The 17,532-nt window shown below is 38.9% G+C and overlaps 1 protein-coding gene across 1 annotated transcript in view; it reads right to left on the minus strand.

Moving 5' to 3' along the window:
* Positions 1–17,532, minus strand: part of BMPR1B (bone morphogenetic protein receptor type 1B) — a gene marked incomplete at both ends in the record, with an annotated part of 113,999 nt that overhangs the window by 42,995 nt on the left and 53,472 nt on the right. The window contains 2 exons of the mRNA XM_079713971.1: positions 1,738–1,840; positions 2,368–2,470. Coding sequence (XP_079570097.1) covers positions 1,738–1,840; positions 2,368–2,470 — 206 coding nt within the window. The remainder of the gene's footprint in view (positions 1–1,737; positions 1,841–2,367; positions 2,471–17,532) is intronic.

Consider the following 17,532-nt stretch of genomic DNA (forward strand, 5'->3'; position numbering starts at 1 on the left):
GAAAGTAAGCATTTAGAATTTTACAGCAACCTGACATCAGTGGAATTGTGTTTGAACAAGGTGTTGTCGAACTCACGTGCTGATACACGGTGGCACTAGCTATATCCACGTATAGGTCTTTTTCTACCAAAAGTGTTGCCCAAACTTTAATGTGCATGCAAATCACTTGGGGAATCTCATTAAAAATGCAGGCTTAGTAGTCTGGGGTGGGGCCTGAGAGTCTGCATTTCTAATGAGCTCCAAGCGATGCTGACCCACAGGCCCACTTTGAACTGTGAGGCTTCAGACAACTGAATTAGGGGACTTTCTTCAACAAGCCATGCTGTTTCATATGCCTGTATTTTGCAAATCTTTCTCAAATATTACAAACTAAACCTCTGCACTTACTAGATTGCCTCTGTTTAGAGTCACAGGCTACTCACAGGCTGTGTGCAACCTTGGGAAAGTTAATGAACCTCTCTGTGCTGCAATTTCCTCACCTTTAAGTGGGGAATAATAAGCCTAAGTACCCCACAGGACTGTTGTGAGGCTCAAATGCGTGAATTAATGTAACAGTTATTAGCATAATTCTTGGCTTATGTTAGCCACTTTCATTTTTAAATTTTTTATTCCTGCCTTATCCACTTGGCAAACTTCTGTTCCGCCTTAAAGTCTGCTCAGGTATCACTTCTATGAAGCTATTTTGACATCCTCCCACCCCAAAGTGAGCCACTCACTCTTCTGTGTCCTTAATACACTTTATAATCTAACTCTACTGAGATTTTCCTGCCTGAGTATAATTTAATTATTTCCATGTTTCTCCCTCATAACCTAGAGTGCATGTGTTGAGAGCAAGAATTTTCTTCATCCATTTCTGTTACCCATAACACCTAGCATGTTGACTGGCAAAATTAAAATCTGTCTGTGAATTTTTGATGTGAATTATTATGAATCAATCTTACAGAGTTTTCTAGGCTACAGTATGAACAAATGTTATAAAATATTATCATCAAAACCCAGAAATGTCATTGTATTTTGTTGGGAAGATTTTCTCTCTCAAGAAATAAAAATCAATCATGACAAATCATTTTAAGCTACTTATATAAGACTTAGGACTCTATGACCATTACAAATCATTTATTTTATGGTGAGAACAAGAAGAAAGGAAACAGCGGAGCTGTTTTTAACCAGGAGTTTTTGGGGATGCAGTACGTGTCTTTTTTAATGAGCAACACTAAATGTATAGTCTTAGAATTAAACTTTCTAGATATTTTCTCCATTTTACCAATACATATGAATTGACTAAAAAGTAGTTACTCTAGCATAAATAAAAGGAAATGCCATCCAGCAAATAATCTGAATTAGTCCTTTTAAAGGTCCTTATTTTTAAAACGCATGTAGCCAAATAGCAGTTTTTGAGTGAAGTGTAACTTCTGAATAACATTTAGGGGTAAATGTAAGACACTATCTCCCTCCTCTATCCTCCTGAAACCCACTCCAAGCTATAGACACCGTAGTTTTCTGAAGGAAATGAGGACAGGTTAAAGAAGTAAGAATCTGAAGAGTGAAGGCACATGCAACTATGTTCCTGAGAACTTGCACATGTCTCTGAATGACCATTTCATGATGTCATCTTGCCTCAGTCCTCTGCCCCAGAAGTGGAAAATGGTGCAGGTAGATGCATTTAGAAAAGAGAATAATTCAAGTTTTTACTTTATGTCTAAAAATTTTCCAGCCTGGAAGCCTTCCTCCTCTTACCTCTGTTTTTTAGTGGAGGCAGTGTAGGGTGTAGATCTTTATTACATTCATTCCGTTCTGTGCAGCATTCAATTGATCTTCTTTGATGAGGAATGGGAGTGTCCTAAAATTGAACCCAAACGGCTATTAATAGGTTTCCCCTAAATTTCAAATCATCCAAAACTAGTAAATTAACACTAGTTAGAGAAGTCACTTAAAAGTCTGATAGTTCTATTCAAACATGGTGAAACTGATGTATTGTATGAGGTAATTTCTTTCAAATCATCATGTACTATCTTACTGCAACTTTTGCATTTCAACAAAATTACTACTCTATTTGTAATAACCAACGTGTGTAGCATAAACTGAGGAAGAAGGTTTGGCTTAATGCAATTAACCAAACTGGAATTTGAGCAAGATGATCTAATGAGTCACTAAACCAGAAGTTAATAGCAAAAATAAAATGAATATTTGATTTCTAAATGAAGGAAGAATTGACCCAATGCGAATTTTCAAATTATTTTCCAAATTACTGAAAACAAGATAGTAAAAAAAAAAAACCCAAACAATTGTTATATCTTGTTTGAAATTTGGCTGTTTGAAATCTAGCCAATGAAAGGTTACAAAGTAGAATCAAATTATCTTCCTTACCCGACACTGAAAATCTGAGCCTTCTAGTCCTAGACATCCAGAAGTGACCACAGGCATCCCAGAATCATCTTCTTCTATCATTGTGAAACAATATCCATCTGTGCTAAAGACCAAACAGGCAAAGTAAGTGTGTGTGTGTGTGTGTGTGTGTGTGTGTGTGTGTGTCTGTCTACGGTAAAGGAAATGAAGGTGTTTATCACTTGTTTCATTACAAACAAGAAGAAAGTCAATTATCATTACAGGTCACTATCTATTTAAAGAATCCCCAAACTTCCTTTTATGAAAGTTGACTTAGTTGTCATAAAATATTTAGTAATATCTCCTCTGTCCAGAAACTTGCAAGAAAGAAGGATCCAAAATTTCCATATAACGTATAAATTACTAACCATATATACTAAACGCTAAACCCTTATTTTGGTCCTTCACAGGTATCACCTTCAGAAATCCACTCTAAGAAGAAGGCAGTACTATGCTTACTTTCTATATGAGGAAACTGAGGCTCAGAGACCTTGAGTAATTCTCAAAGGCTGTACAGCTAGTGAGAGGCACAGCAGGGGTTTGAACCCGTGCAGGTGAACATTTATTCTGGTTCTACTTGCTCTGAGGTACTGAAATAAATTTCTCTCTTACTGAGGCACACAGACTAAGGAGAGGTAGGAGTTGGGATCAGCACAGCCTAAGTGAAGTGAGTAAGATTCTGCCATGTGGTACCCTCTGCTTCCGGGCAGGCATATGAAAACATCAGGTTTTGTGGTTGTCTTGTTTGGGTGTGGGGTAAGGATGGACAACAGAAAGAAGGGTTTTTAACAAGATCATGGAAGCCAAAGAAACAATACTTTTCATTTCTGTCTGGTTTTCTACATTGAAAAGAACTTTCACTTACTCTATCTCATTTAATCCTCTCAACAACAATGAGAAGTGATATTATTTCCATTTTACAAATGGGTAAATTAAATTTATGAGAGTCTAACAAACTTCTACAAGGTCACAAAACAAAACAGTTACAGAATCAAGCCTTGAATCAAGGACTTCTTGCTTCATTTCCACAGGGATTAAAAATGAAAAACAAGGACTATTATATATAGAACTATTTATAAACAGACACTACTGTCTTCACAAGCTCGGGTGATAAACGCCCGTAGACTCCCAATATGAGTCATAAACCACTACTGCATGTCTAAGAAATAAAGTACTAAAGTATATATCTATCTTTCTCTCATATATATGCATGCTCAGAACCCAACATAGATGTGACAACATAGTCCTAAAAGGTCATGGGAAGAAAGCTCTGAGCATGGTGTTAGCCGTGATTTGTGTGTTGGTCTATTTTATGTTAGTGGTAGCGGCATTCTGCCATACATTAGCGCGTCAGTTATCATCAACACCCTTAGAATTGTTTATAAGCCTCAAGCGATCCAAAATGCCTCAGTTTATAAGAACTAGCACAGCAAAGTTCAAACATACTAATGAATGGCTAGGAACGGCCAATGATAATAAATCTCTTTGTTAGACTAAGGTCAAATGCATGAATATTGCTGTAGGAGAAAGACTGCCTTGGAACAGCCCATGCTCTAAATTCTTTGGGGCCTTTTAGCCAATCTACTGAAATCGCTATGAAAATCTAAAGCATGTAAACGCCAAAGGCAATAAATAAAAGACCTGTCCCTTAGAAATTTACTTTAAACAATATAAGCAAACAATACCCATGTGATTTTTTTTATCCCATTCCTATACATTTAGACTATATGTGTAACTTACACTTCTCATCAAAAGTAAAATTCAGGAGTTAGGAATAAAGTCAGTTTAAGTTTCTGACACTAGGAAATCATAGAGCAGCTAGAAAAGTTTGATACAATATGTTAAATCTAAAAAGACTAATTTCTCCTTAATCAGGAGGCCTCCTTAAATCAAAATCTGAGAATACAGAAATGTACTGTTAGGCCACTTTAAGAATCAAGAAAGAAGAGAGAAAGCTGGTAAAGCTGTTGGCAGGTCACTGTTACAATGTCCTGGGAAATATAAAGAAACATCAGGAAGAGTAAATTCAAGCTTTAAAAATGCACTCCCTCTGGGCTTCCCTGGTGGCGCAGTGGTTGAGAGTCCGCTTGCTGATGCAGGGGACGCGGGTTCGTGCCCCGGTCCGGGAATATCCCACATGCCGCAGAGCGGCTGGGCCCGTGAGCCATGGCCGCTGAGCCTGTGCGTCCGGAGCCTGTGCTCTGCAACGGGAGAGGCCACAATAGTGAGAGGCCCGTGTACCACACACACACACACACACACAAAAGGCACTCCCTTGTCTGTGAAGAGGGGGGGAGCTAAAAATAAAAAGAGAGGATGGAAACTACATTTTTGGTGGCGAGTACGCTGTAATGTACACAGAAGTTGAAATAAAATGTTGCACACATGAAACTTATATAATGTTATAAACCAATGTTACTTCAATAAAAAATAAATTTAAAAAAGAGGGGATGGAGAGGGAGAGAGACCCTGGAAAGAAGAGTCGGTGTCCCATAAGTCATAAATTTGGATAGGAACTCAAATATTTAGTTGGAGGACAAGCAAGAAGGTGAGAGAACCATTTCAAGTGCATATTACTGACAAGAAAGCAAAAATAATTTATAAGCTTCTTACTGAAATTGCTAGCTACTAAGGGACATTAACTGGAAACCTGCAGTACAATTACAGAAGCTTAAAAATTACTTGAGAACTTTCAACTCTCAAGCAAACACAAATATAAACACAACTATGCTCTGGAGTCGAAGCTGATCAACGTCACCCATCACTAAGAGACATTCAACTCTTAACCATGGGCTTATTTGAACATTCTGTTGCTGGTTGCCATATTTAAGCTTAGTTTTTCAATGTTTTATATAGATTATTACCCCAACATCCCCAGAGTGTTGAAAGTGGTAACAAGAAGAGATGAAGAATTATGAAGGAAACACAAGTTGAAATAATTTTAAACAAAATTGAAAGTAGTGAGATGTATACATGAATGCATGATGAACCATTTGATTACAGTAATGATTATGAATTTTAAAAGAAGACAATTGACAAGGGGGGAGAGGCAAGATAGGGGTAGGCGAATAAGAGGTACAAACTACCATGTATAAAATAAATAATCCACAAGGATATATTGTACAGCACAGGGAAATTTAGCCATTATTTTTTAATAACTTTAAATGGAGTATAATCTATAAGAATATTGAATCATTATGTGGTACACATAAAACTAATATTGTAAATCAACTATACTTCAATAAAAAAGAAGACAATGTAAATTTCAAAAATTCTGCCCCCGTGTTATAGGTAAAGAAAAGTAATTGACAAAACAGAACAGTTGCATACGAACATGACCAGTCATCAGTACTGAATGCCTCTCAACATAATGTTAATCCATGAAAAAGCAAAGCATTTGAAAATGAAAAGGTCATATGAGGTCAAAGTAGTGATAATAAAACTTCTGTTACAACCCTTGGATTGGTCTACAGTTTCATGACTCCTTGAATCTGCCCAATATTCCAAAGGCAAAGGAGTGCCTGGAACATCCTGAGAGATCATCAGGGATAAACTGCCTCAAGAGATCTTCAGTGTGCCCAAGTGAACATTTACTAGCAAGTAAGAAAGGGATATACTTAGTTTAAAGCTTTGAGGAACCAAATAATACTCTCTAGGTGGACATGCATCCAGAGCCTGAAAGTTTTGCCTGTTTTCATCTGGGGTCAAATGGATTTATAAACAGCCTTCTGGACCCCAACTCATTCACTGTAGAGTGAGTACAGGGTTTATAAAGTTTACCCAAGTTTTGGTCCCTTTAACTCTATTTTTCCACTAAGATCTTATGCTTCTCTATTGTAAACCCCAGGATTGTCCAGAAACAATAACCACCACAGTTGAGAAGGGACTGTTGTAGAAGTTTTCTTCTAACTAGTTCTGATCTTTATAAAGATTATTTTAACTATAAAATAATTTTTTAAACTATTAGTTAAAAAGAGTTTATCTGATCTACCCAATCAGGGTGATAGGAAATTTTAGAGCACTAATAAAATAATCTAAAAATTATTAAATAACCCAAAATTATTAATTATTAAATAGTTTAAAATTTTGCTCTTGACAAAAACTCATTAAATAAATGGATACTTGCTCAAGTGCATCTGCACACAGGGATTAATTGTTCTCTATACCAATCAACTTATTTATTCCGATCAAACTGAATCAAATTATTTATTCCACTTTTTTTTCCAGTATGTTAAGAAATACTAGAATTCGTAAATTTCTTTTAGGTTTCAGTCAGAATCTATTTGAAAGGCTGCTTGTTTTAGGTCAGTTATAAATAGGTCCTTGAGAACATTGTCTTCTAAAATATCTATTTCACATTGAAGGGGATAAACAAAGTTTTCAAAGTTTCTGTCACAGGTAAATTGCAAGACACATACAACTTTTAGAGTTGCTATTTAAATCATGTAGATTTTAGTTAACTAAAACGGCTGAAAGCTGCTTAGAGCTTTGTTAACAATAGGTAATTTTACAAACATTTATTAAGCATACTATGCCTCAGACTGAGTTGGCTGGTGAGAAGCAAGGGTGGGGGACGATGCAGCCTTTGCTTTCGAGGAGCTCAACATCTATGAACCAATCCTAGGAAAAACAAAGTGGTTCAACTTCAAGGAGGAGGGACCGAAATCACCAGCTAATCAAGTGCTTTCTACTGACTGGGGGGAAAAGGCAAAGAAGAATGTTACGCAAAGGTAATGACCAGAGGAACAGAACCCTAAGGTTTATATTTGTTTTTTTTTCCCTATCTTAGGTGCGTGGGTTCCCATAGTAACAGAGGGAAAGAGGGTAAAATAGATATGACTACCACTGCTCCCTTCTCTGGTTTTTCCTCTGAGAGGTCATAGCACTGGGGGGAAGGTGAAGTTGCTACATGAACGATGAGGTTCCAATGTGAGAGAGGCCTTTTTACTTCATCCTCAAGAAAGTGTAACTATCATATATCCTTCTCTGGCAGCCACACCAAGTGACTGAGCGTTTTGTTCATTTTTGTTCATTTTTCGTAGGAGGTACAAGATTTTTTGAACTTGTCTCACTTTTTATGTTAAGCAAGCATTTGCATATTCTCACCTCCACCACCCCGTGCAGAGCCTCCCTACCTCTCACCTAGACTGCTCGGAGAGCCTTCAGGCAGGAAGCCCCCTCTTCTCTCTCAAGACTCTAGCCCATTCCACACAGCACTGCCTGATAAATCTTATTTTCCTTCCTGCTCAAATATCTTCAATGGTTCTCTAGGTATGACTGTACAGAGCCCTACAATGTTCACTTCCTATTAAGTCCAACAGCAAATGGACCCATTGAAGTATCACTTATAACTGCGAGCCACAAAAGCAGAGTTATTCCTTATAAAAGACTTCATAAGTGAGTTTGAAACCATATCCTCATCCAACTGAATTCTAAGTTCTAAAGAAGGACCCACCATTCTCATAAATGAAATGATTTTAACTCAACATCTTCCACTGGAAAAAAAGAAAACGATCATAAAGCTCAATGTTCAGGTGGCCTGGGCAACCGTGGAATAAACTAGATGAATAGAAGATGTACAAACAAATGAGAAGAACGCTCACTTTAAACACTCTGAGACCTGGGTCAGAAGCACCTCTCGAAAAGCACACACCACCGCATTCGGGAGGTTTAGAAGCTCTGGGTTAATACAAACTTTGTAGGCGGGCTCTGTACAGCATTGCCTGATAAATCTTACATTTTCCTTCCTGTTCAGAAACCTTCAATGGTTCTCTATGTATAGTTGTAAAGAGCCGTATATTGTTCACTTCCTATTAAGCCCCTCAGCCTTCCCTTCTGCCGCCTTTGACTCTTCAGGATACAGTTGGAGACTTATCAACTTTCTCATTTAGGCACCTGCTGTCATGTGCACATCCTTCACGCAATCATCCAATGTGATTTATTACACCTACAAACCCTGAAAACTACCCAGGTAGGAGAATTTTTGGTCAGAACCCAATAAGATAAATGAGGAAGTTTTAAAAATTACCTTGAAAAAGAGTAAAAAAAATTTTTAGAACTGGATAGACTTGTATGAGAGAGAAGAACTTGAGGGAGGTGGTGAGAAAGGGACAAAAATGACTGTCACAGACAACATCAGGTAAACCAAGGAAGGATACATAAAGTAGGACAAAATTCTATACAGAAAAGAATCATCAAGGCTGAGATTACGCCTGTTACGACAGGAAAACAAGACAAAACACTGGCATGTTGAAAGTCACACACAAAGAATTATTAAGGAGACTATGCAGCTTTCAAGGCACGCAGTGATAGTCTGAGGTCCTAGGAACAGAATCTGGAAATGGAATAAGAAGGATAAACCATGAAACGTAACACCTAGAAAGGTAAATATTTAGAAGATAGATATTATAATGAGGGAGACTGAACAATGGCTTCGCCTCTTATTTTGAATTATGGATATTAAAAAATGGTTCTAATACTGTATTCAGCATGATAGATTTGTACTACAGCCTCTAATACGCATGCCATTAGGCAATGTAAATGGCATGGATATTGGAAGCAGACACATCTGCACCTGATAGGAAGCAAGGACAAGAATGACATGATCAACATTCCAATAAGAATGCTGGCTGGTAAAGTGACTGATGGTCCTCATGAAGAGTTTAAAAAAAAAAACAAAGGGACTTCCCTGGTGGTGCAGTGGGTAAGACTCTGTGCTCCCAATGCAGGGGGCCTGGGTTCGATTCCTGGTCAGGGAACTAGATCCCACATGCATGCAGCAATTAAGTAGCCTGCCTGCTGCCACTAAGACCTGGCACAACCAAATAAATAAGTGCTTTTTAAAAAAAAACCAAAACCCTCTAAACTTTGTATATGTTCTCTGAATAATCATGTGGGATTTCAGAATCTCTCTTAAGTATGATGCAATTTTGATTTGGGCCACTTTTTGGATTATTCTCTCCAGGAAAGTGGGGGTGGTAATGAGCATGAGATCTACCTAGGACATCCAGCTTGGCTACAATCTGCCTGGTACCAGCCCTTATCTAAGCCCCAAGCAAGCACACCATTGTCTTTAGAACTCTTTTACCTAGAAGTGCAAGATTTAGTGCAGTATTACTCAAAGTGTTTTCCCTTACAAACTACTTGTTACTGGTCTGTGAGTACGTTAATACAGAAATTGAAACTTGTATATACTGCAATAAATTTAGCTCTGTTGAATTTAATTAAAAGACAATAGAAAAATGAAGCATGAAATTTGTAGGTATTTTAAAATTAATTATCCTAGTAATTCTTTTTTTTTTTTTTTTTTTGCGGTACACAGGCCTCTCACTGTTGTGGCCTCTCCCATTGCAGAGCACAGGCTCCAGATGCGCAGGCCCAGCGGCCATGGCTCATGGGCCCAGCCGCTCTGCGGCATGCAGGATCTTCCTGGACGGGGTCACGAACCTGTGTCCCCTGCATCGGCAGGTGGACTCTCAACCACTGCGCCACCAGGGAAGCCCCCCTAGTAATTCATTTTTATTGTAGTTTAGAAAGTATCAGTGCACAACTTATTGGGGAAAAAAACTTTGACCAAAGATAGCTTGAGGAGTGCTGATTTGGAGTGCTTATAGGAATGGAGGCAGAAAGGCCTGGACCTATTTAGGTCTAGGGGCACAGGAACAAAAAACAGCCCTGTGATTCAGACATGACTGACCTCAGCTCACAGGAGACTCAACTGGAATCAATACCTCAAATGTATGTACAGTTTACTCAAGAGTGAATATTTTTGCTCCTTTGAGAGTCAGGGGTTAGCTGTTGGTCAAAAATTCAGTACTTTGTAAACTTGGCCACAATTTCTTTTCACTCATTTGGTCATGAACACTGAGTGACCTACTAAAAATTACTTAACCTCTCAGAGCCTCAGATTTCTCACCTGGGAAGTACAGATAATGCTACATTCTTTAGAGGACTGCTGTGATGATTAAAGATAGGTGAAAGTGGGGCTTCCCTGGTGGCGCAGTGGTTGAGAGTCCGCCTGCCGATGCAGGGGACACGGGTTCGTGCCCTGGTCTAGGAGGATCCCACATGCCGTGGAGCGGCTGGGCCCGTGAGCCATGGCCACTGAGCCTGGGCGTCCTGAGCCTGTGCTCCGTGACAGGAGAGCCACAGCAGAGAGAGGCCCGTGTACCGCAAAAAAAAAAGATAGGTGAAAGTAAGCATGCTAGTAATAAAAAAGCTCAATAAATATTAGTTTTCTGTTGACTTCTACAAGTTAACTGATGCATTCTATCATGGTATACCAACGTTTTTTGAGGGGTTCCATTGTTACTGATTGCTGGCTTTGTTGTATTTTTGTTTTCTTCTTCTTTGCTATTATAAATCAAAGGTTGGAAACCATACAATTCACAACCCATTCCAATCTGCCCTCCATATCTACTTCCACATTAAATATTTCTAAACTGCAGTTATCAAGGTCAATAAATCTGATGGCTGGATTTCAGTTCTTCTCCTAACAGCATCGAATATGGCTGACCTTCTTTCTCCCTCAGTAAACTTGGCCTCAGTGACACTATATTCACTGCTTCACTGCTAATTCTGAGTTTCCTGGGGAGAGCCTCCTTTACCGAAGCATTAAACTCTCAAGGCTCAGTTGTACTCTGGTAGATTAGATTGTTCTACTATTGTTCTCAATTCTTCATGCCACACTCTAACCATGGCTTCCCTTTGACTTTGAGCTTGAGGATGTCACTTGATTTGGTAAATGGAATGTTAGAGGACATGACACAAGCAGAAGCTTTAAGAGGTTCCTCCCTCAAACTCATTTGAGAAAGAATTCTGGGGCTTCCCTAGTGGTGCAGTGGTTAAGAATCTGCCTGCCAATGCGGGGGACACGGGTTTGATCCCTGGTCCGGGAAGATCCCACATGCTGCAGAGCAACTAAGCCCATGCACCATAACTACTGAGCCTGCACTCTAGAACCCACGAGCCACACCTACTGAAGCCCGCGTGCCTAGAGCCCATGCTCTGCAATAAGAGAAGCCACTGCAATGAGAAGCCTGTGCACCGCAACCAAGAATAGCTGCCAATCACTGCAACTAGAGAAAGCCTGTGTGCAGCAACAAAGAACCAATGCAGCCATAAATTAATTAATTAATTTTTTGTTTATTAAAACAAACAAACAATATGCACTTGGTAGCTGCCAGTCCAAGAAGAATGAAGAAACGTTGGAAGCAGGCCGGAAGCCAAGCCCACCCAGGCCAGCAGAGCCCAGCACAGTTGCAACCCACAGGAAGACACAGGAATGAAATAATAAATGTCTTCAGTGGTAAGAATCACTGTGATTTTAAGGATGCTTATTTCACAGCAAAAAACTAACTAACGGAGACTGGTTCAAGATGGCGGAGTAGAAGGACATGCTCTCACTCCCTCTTTCGAGAACACAGGAATCACAACTAACTGCTGAAAAATCATCGACAGGAAGACACTGGAACTCACCAAAAAAGACACCCCACATCCAAAGACAAAGGAGAATCCACAATGAGATGGTAGGAGGGGCGCAATCACAGTAAAATCAAATCCCATAACTGCTGGGTGGGTGACTCACAAACTGGAGGACACTTATACCACAGAAGTCCACCCACTGGAGTGAAGGTTCTGAGCCCCACGTCAGGCTTCCCAACCTGGGGGGTCTGGCAATGTGAGGAGGAATTCCTAGAGAATCAGACTTTGAAGGCTAGCGGAATGTGACTGCCAGGACTTCAAAAGGACTGGGGGAAACAGAGACTCCACTCTTGGAGGGAACACACAAAGTAGTGTGCGCATCGGGACCCAGGGGAAGGAGCAGTGACCCCATAGGAGACTGAACCACACCTACCTGCTAGTGTTGGAGGGTCTCCTGCAGAGATGGGGGGTGGCTGTGGCTCACAAAGGGACAAGGACAATGGCAGCAGAAGTTCTGGGAAGTACTCCTTGGCGTGAGCCCTCCCAGAGTCTGCCATTAGCCCCAGCAAAGAGCCCAGGTAGGCTCCACTGTTGGGTCTCCTCAGGCCAAACAACCAACAGGGAGGGAACCCAGCCCCACCCATAAGCAGACAAGCAGATTACAGTTTTACTGAGCTCTGCCCACCTGAGCAACAGCCAGCTCCACCCACCACCAGTCCCTCCCAGCAGGAAACTTCCACAAGCCTCTTAGATAGCCTCATCCACCAGAGGGCAGACAGCAGAAACAAGAAGAAATACAATCCAGCAGCCTGTGGAACAAAAACCACATTCACAGAAAGACAGACAAGATGAAAAGGCAGAGGGCTATGTACCAGATGAGGGAACAAGGTAAAACCCGAGAAAAACAACTAAATGAAATGGAGATAGGCAATCTTCCAGAAAAATATTTCAGAATAATGATAGTGAAGATGATCCAGGACCTCGGAAAAAGAATGGAGGCAAAGATCAAGAAGATTCAAGAAATGTTTAACAAAGACCTAGAAGGATTAAAGAACAAACAAACAGAGATGAACAATATAATAACTGAAATGGAAACTACACTAGAAGGAACCAATAGCAGAATAACTGAGGCAGAAGAACGGATAAGTGACCTGGAAGACAGATTGGTGGAATTCACTGCTGTGGAACAGAATAAAGAAAAAAGAATGAAAAGAAATGAAGACAGCCTATGAGACCTCTGGAACAACATTAAATAAATGCAACAACATTCGCATTATAGGGGTTCCAGAAGGAGAAGAGAGAGAGAAAGGACCTGAGAAAATATTTGAAGAGATTATAGTCGAAAACTTCCCTAACATGGGAGAGGAAATAGCAACCCAGGTCCAGGAAGCATAGAGAGTCCCATACAGGATAAACCAAAGGAGAAACATGCCGAGACACATAATAATCAAACTGGCAAAAATTAAAGACAAAGAAAAATTACTGAAGGCAGCAAGGGGAAAATGACAAATAATATACAAGGGAACTCCTGTAAGGTTAACAGCAGATTTCTCAGCAGAAACTCTACAAGCCAGAAGGGAGTGGCATGATATACTTAAAGTGATGAAAGGGAAGAACCTACAACCAAGATTACTCTACCCGGCAAGGATCTCATTCAGATTTGATGGAGAAATCAAAAGCTTTACACATAAGCAAGAGCTAAGAGAATTCAGCACCACCAAACCAGCTCTACAACAAATGCTAAAGGAACTTCTCTAAGTGGGAAACACAAGAGAAGAAAAGGACCTACAAAAACAAACCCAAAACAATTAAGAAAATGGTCACAGGAACATACATATCAATAATTACCTTAAACATAAATGAATTAAATGCTCCAACCAAAAGACACAGGCTTGCTGAATGGATACAAAAACAAGACCCATATATATGCTGTCTACAAGAGACCCACTTCAGACCTAGGGACAGATACAGACTGAAAGTGAGGGGATGAAAAAAAATATTCCATGCAAATGGAAATCAAAAGAAAGCTGGAGTAGCAATACTCATATCAGATAAAATCGACTTTGAAATAATGTTACAAGAGACAAGGAAGGACACTATGTAATGATCAACAGATCAATCCAAGAAGAAGATATAACAATTATAAATATATATGCACCCAACATAGGAGCACCTCGATACAGAAGGCAACTGCTAACAGCTATAAAAGAGGAAATTGACAGTAACAAAATAATAGTGGGGGACTTTAACACCTCACTTACACCAATGGACAGATCATCCAAAGAGAAAACTAATAAGGAAACACAAGCTTTAAATGATACAATAGACCAGATAGATTTAATTGATATTTATAGGACATTCCATCCAAAAACAGCAGATTACACTTTCTTCTCAAGTGCGCACAGAACGTACTCCAGGATAGATCACATCTTGGGTCACAAATCAAGCCTCAGTAAATTTAAGAAAACTGAAATCATATCAAGCATCTTTTCTGACCACAACGCTATGAGATTAGAAATCAATTATAGGGAAAAAACACAAGCACATGGAGGCTAAACAGTATGTTACTAAATAACCAAGAGATCACTGAAGAAATCAAAGAGGAAATCAAAAAAATACCTAGAGACGAATGACAATGGAAACACAACAATCCAAAACCTATGGGATGCAGCAAAAGCAGTTCTAAGAGGGAAGTTTATAGCTATACAAGCCTACCTCAAGAAACAAGAAAAATCTCAAATAAACAATCTAACGTTACACCTAAAAGACCTACAGAAAGAACAAACAAAACCCAAAGTTAGCAGAAGGAAGGAAATCATAAAGATCAGAGAAGAAATTACTGAAATACAAACAAAGAAAACAATAGCAAAAATCAATAAAACTAAAAGCTGGTTCTTGGAGCAGATAAACAAAATTGATAAACCATTAGCCAGACTCATCAAGAAAAAGAGGGAGAGGACTCAAATAAAATCAGAAATGAAAAAGGAGAAGTTACAACAGATACAGCAGAAATACAAGGTATCCTAAGAGACTACTACAAGCAACTCTATGCCAAAAAAATGGACAACCTGGAAGAAATGGAAAAATTCTTGGAAAGGTATAACCTTCCAAGACTGAAACAGGAAGAAATAGAAAATATGAACAGACCTATGACAAGTAATTAAATTGAAACTCTGATTAAAAATGTTCCAACAAACAAAAGTCTAGGACCAGATGGCTTCACAGGTGAATTCTATCAAACATTTAGAGAAGAGCTAACACCCATTCTTCTCAAACTCTTCCAAAAAATTGCAGAGGAAGGGACACTCCAAAACTCATTCTACGAGGCCACCATCACCCTGATACCAAAACCAGACAAAGATACTACAAAAAAAGAAAATTACAGACCAATATCACTGATGAACATTGATGCAAAAATCCTCAACTAAATACTAGCAAACACAATCCAACAATACATTAAAAGGATCATACACCATGATCAAGTGGGATTTATCCCACAGATGCAAGGATTCTTCAGTATACGCAAATCAATCAATGTGATACATCATATTAACAAACTGAAGAATAAAAACCATATGATCATCTCAACAGATGCAGAAAAAGCTTCTGACAAAATTCAACACCCATTTATGATAAAAACTCTCCAGAAAGTGGTCATAGAGAGAAACTACTTCAATATAATAAAGGCCATATATGACAAACCCACAGCAAACATCATTCTCAATGGTGAAAAACTGAAAGCATTTCCTCTAAAATCAGGAACAAGACAAGGATGTCCACTCTCAATGGTGAAACACTGAAAGTATTTCTTCTAAGATCAGGAACAAGACAAGGATGTCCACTCTCACCACTATTATTCAACATAGTTTGGAAGTCCTAGCCATGGCAATCAGAAAAGAAAAAGAAATAAAAGGGATACAAATTGGAAAAGAAGAAGTAAAACAGTCACTGTTTGCCAATGACACGATACTATACATAGAGAATCTTAAAGACGCCACCAGAAAACTACTAGAGCTAATCAATGAATTTGGTAAAGTTGCAGGAAAAAAATTAATGCACAGAAATCTCCTGCATTCCTACACACTAATGATGAAACATCTGAAACAGAAATTAAGGAAACTCCCATTTACCATTGTAACAAAAGAATAAAATACCTAGGAATAAACCTACCTAGGGAAACAAAAGACCTATATGCAGAAAACTATAAGACACTGATGAAAGAAATTAAAGATGATACCAACAGATGAAGAGATATACCATGTTCTTGGACTGGAAGAATCAATATTGTGAAAATGACTATACTACCCAAAGCAATCTACAGATTCAATGCAATCCCTATCAAATTACCAATGGCATTTTTTACAGAACTAGAACAAATCATCTTAAAAATTAGTATGTAGACATAAAAGACCCCGAATAGCCAAAGCAGTCTTGAGGGGAAAAGAACAGAGCTGGAGGAATCAGACTCCCTGACTTCAGACTATACTACAAAGCTACAGTAATCAAGACAGTATGGTACTGGCACAAAAACAGAAATACAGGTCAATGGAAAAGGATAGAAAGCCCAGAGATAAACCTATGTACCTATGGTGAACTACTCTATGACAAAGGAGGGAAGGATATACAATGGAGAAAGCACAGTCTCTTCAATAAGTGGTGCTGGGAAAACTGGACAGCTACATGTAAAAGAATCAAATTAGAACACTCCCTAACACCATACACAAAAATAAACTCAAAATGGATTTGAGACCTAAATGTAAGACCAGGCACTATAAAACTCTTAGTGGAAAACATAGGAAGAACACTCTTTGACATAAATCACAGCAAGAGCTTTTTAGATCCACCTCCTAGAGTAATGGAAACAAAAACAAAAATAAACAAATGGGACCTAATGAAACTTCAAAGCTTTTGCACAGCAAAGGAAACCATAAATAAGACATAAGACAACACTCAGAATGGGAGAAAATATTTGCAAATGAATCATCGGACAAAGGATTAATCTCCAAAATATATAAACAGCACATGCAGCTCAATATTAAAAAAACAACCAACCCAATCCAAAAATGGGCAGAAGACCTAAATAGACATTTCTCCACAGAAGACATACAGATGGCCAAGAAGCACATGAAAAGCTGCTCAACATCACTAATTATTAGAGAACACAAATCAAAACTACAATGAGGTATCACCTCACACCAGTTAGAATGGGCATCATCAGAAAATCTACAAACAACAAATGTTGGAGAGGGTGTGGAGAAAAGGGAACCCTCTTGCACTGTTGGTGGGAATGTAAATTGATACAGCCACTATGGAGAACAGTGTGGAGGTTCCTTAAAAAAATAAAAATAGAACTACCACATGACCCAGCAATCCCACTACTAGGCATATACCCAGAGAAAACCATAATTCAAAAAGACACATGCACCCCAATGTTCATTGCAGCACTATTTACAATAGCCAGGTCATGGAAGCAACCTAATTTTCCATCGACAGATGACTGGATAAAGAAGATGTGGTACATATATAGAATGGAATATTACTCAGCCAGAAAAAGGAACGAAATTGGGTCATTTGTAGAGATGTGGATGGATCTAGAGACTGTCATACAGTGTGAAGCAAGTCAGAAAGAGAAAAACAAATATTACATATTAACGCATATATGTGGAACCTAGAAAATGGTACAGATGAACCGGTTTGCAGAGCAGAAATTGAGACACAGATGTA

This window comes from Hyperoodon ampullatus (assembly GCF_949752795.1).
Source record: "Hyperoodon ampullatus genome assembly, chromosome: 1".
Taxonomy (NCBI): domain Eukaryota; kingdom Metazoa; phylum Chordata; class Mammalia; order Artiodactyla; family Ziphiidae; genus Hyperoodon; species Hyperoodon ampullatus.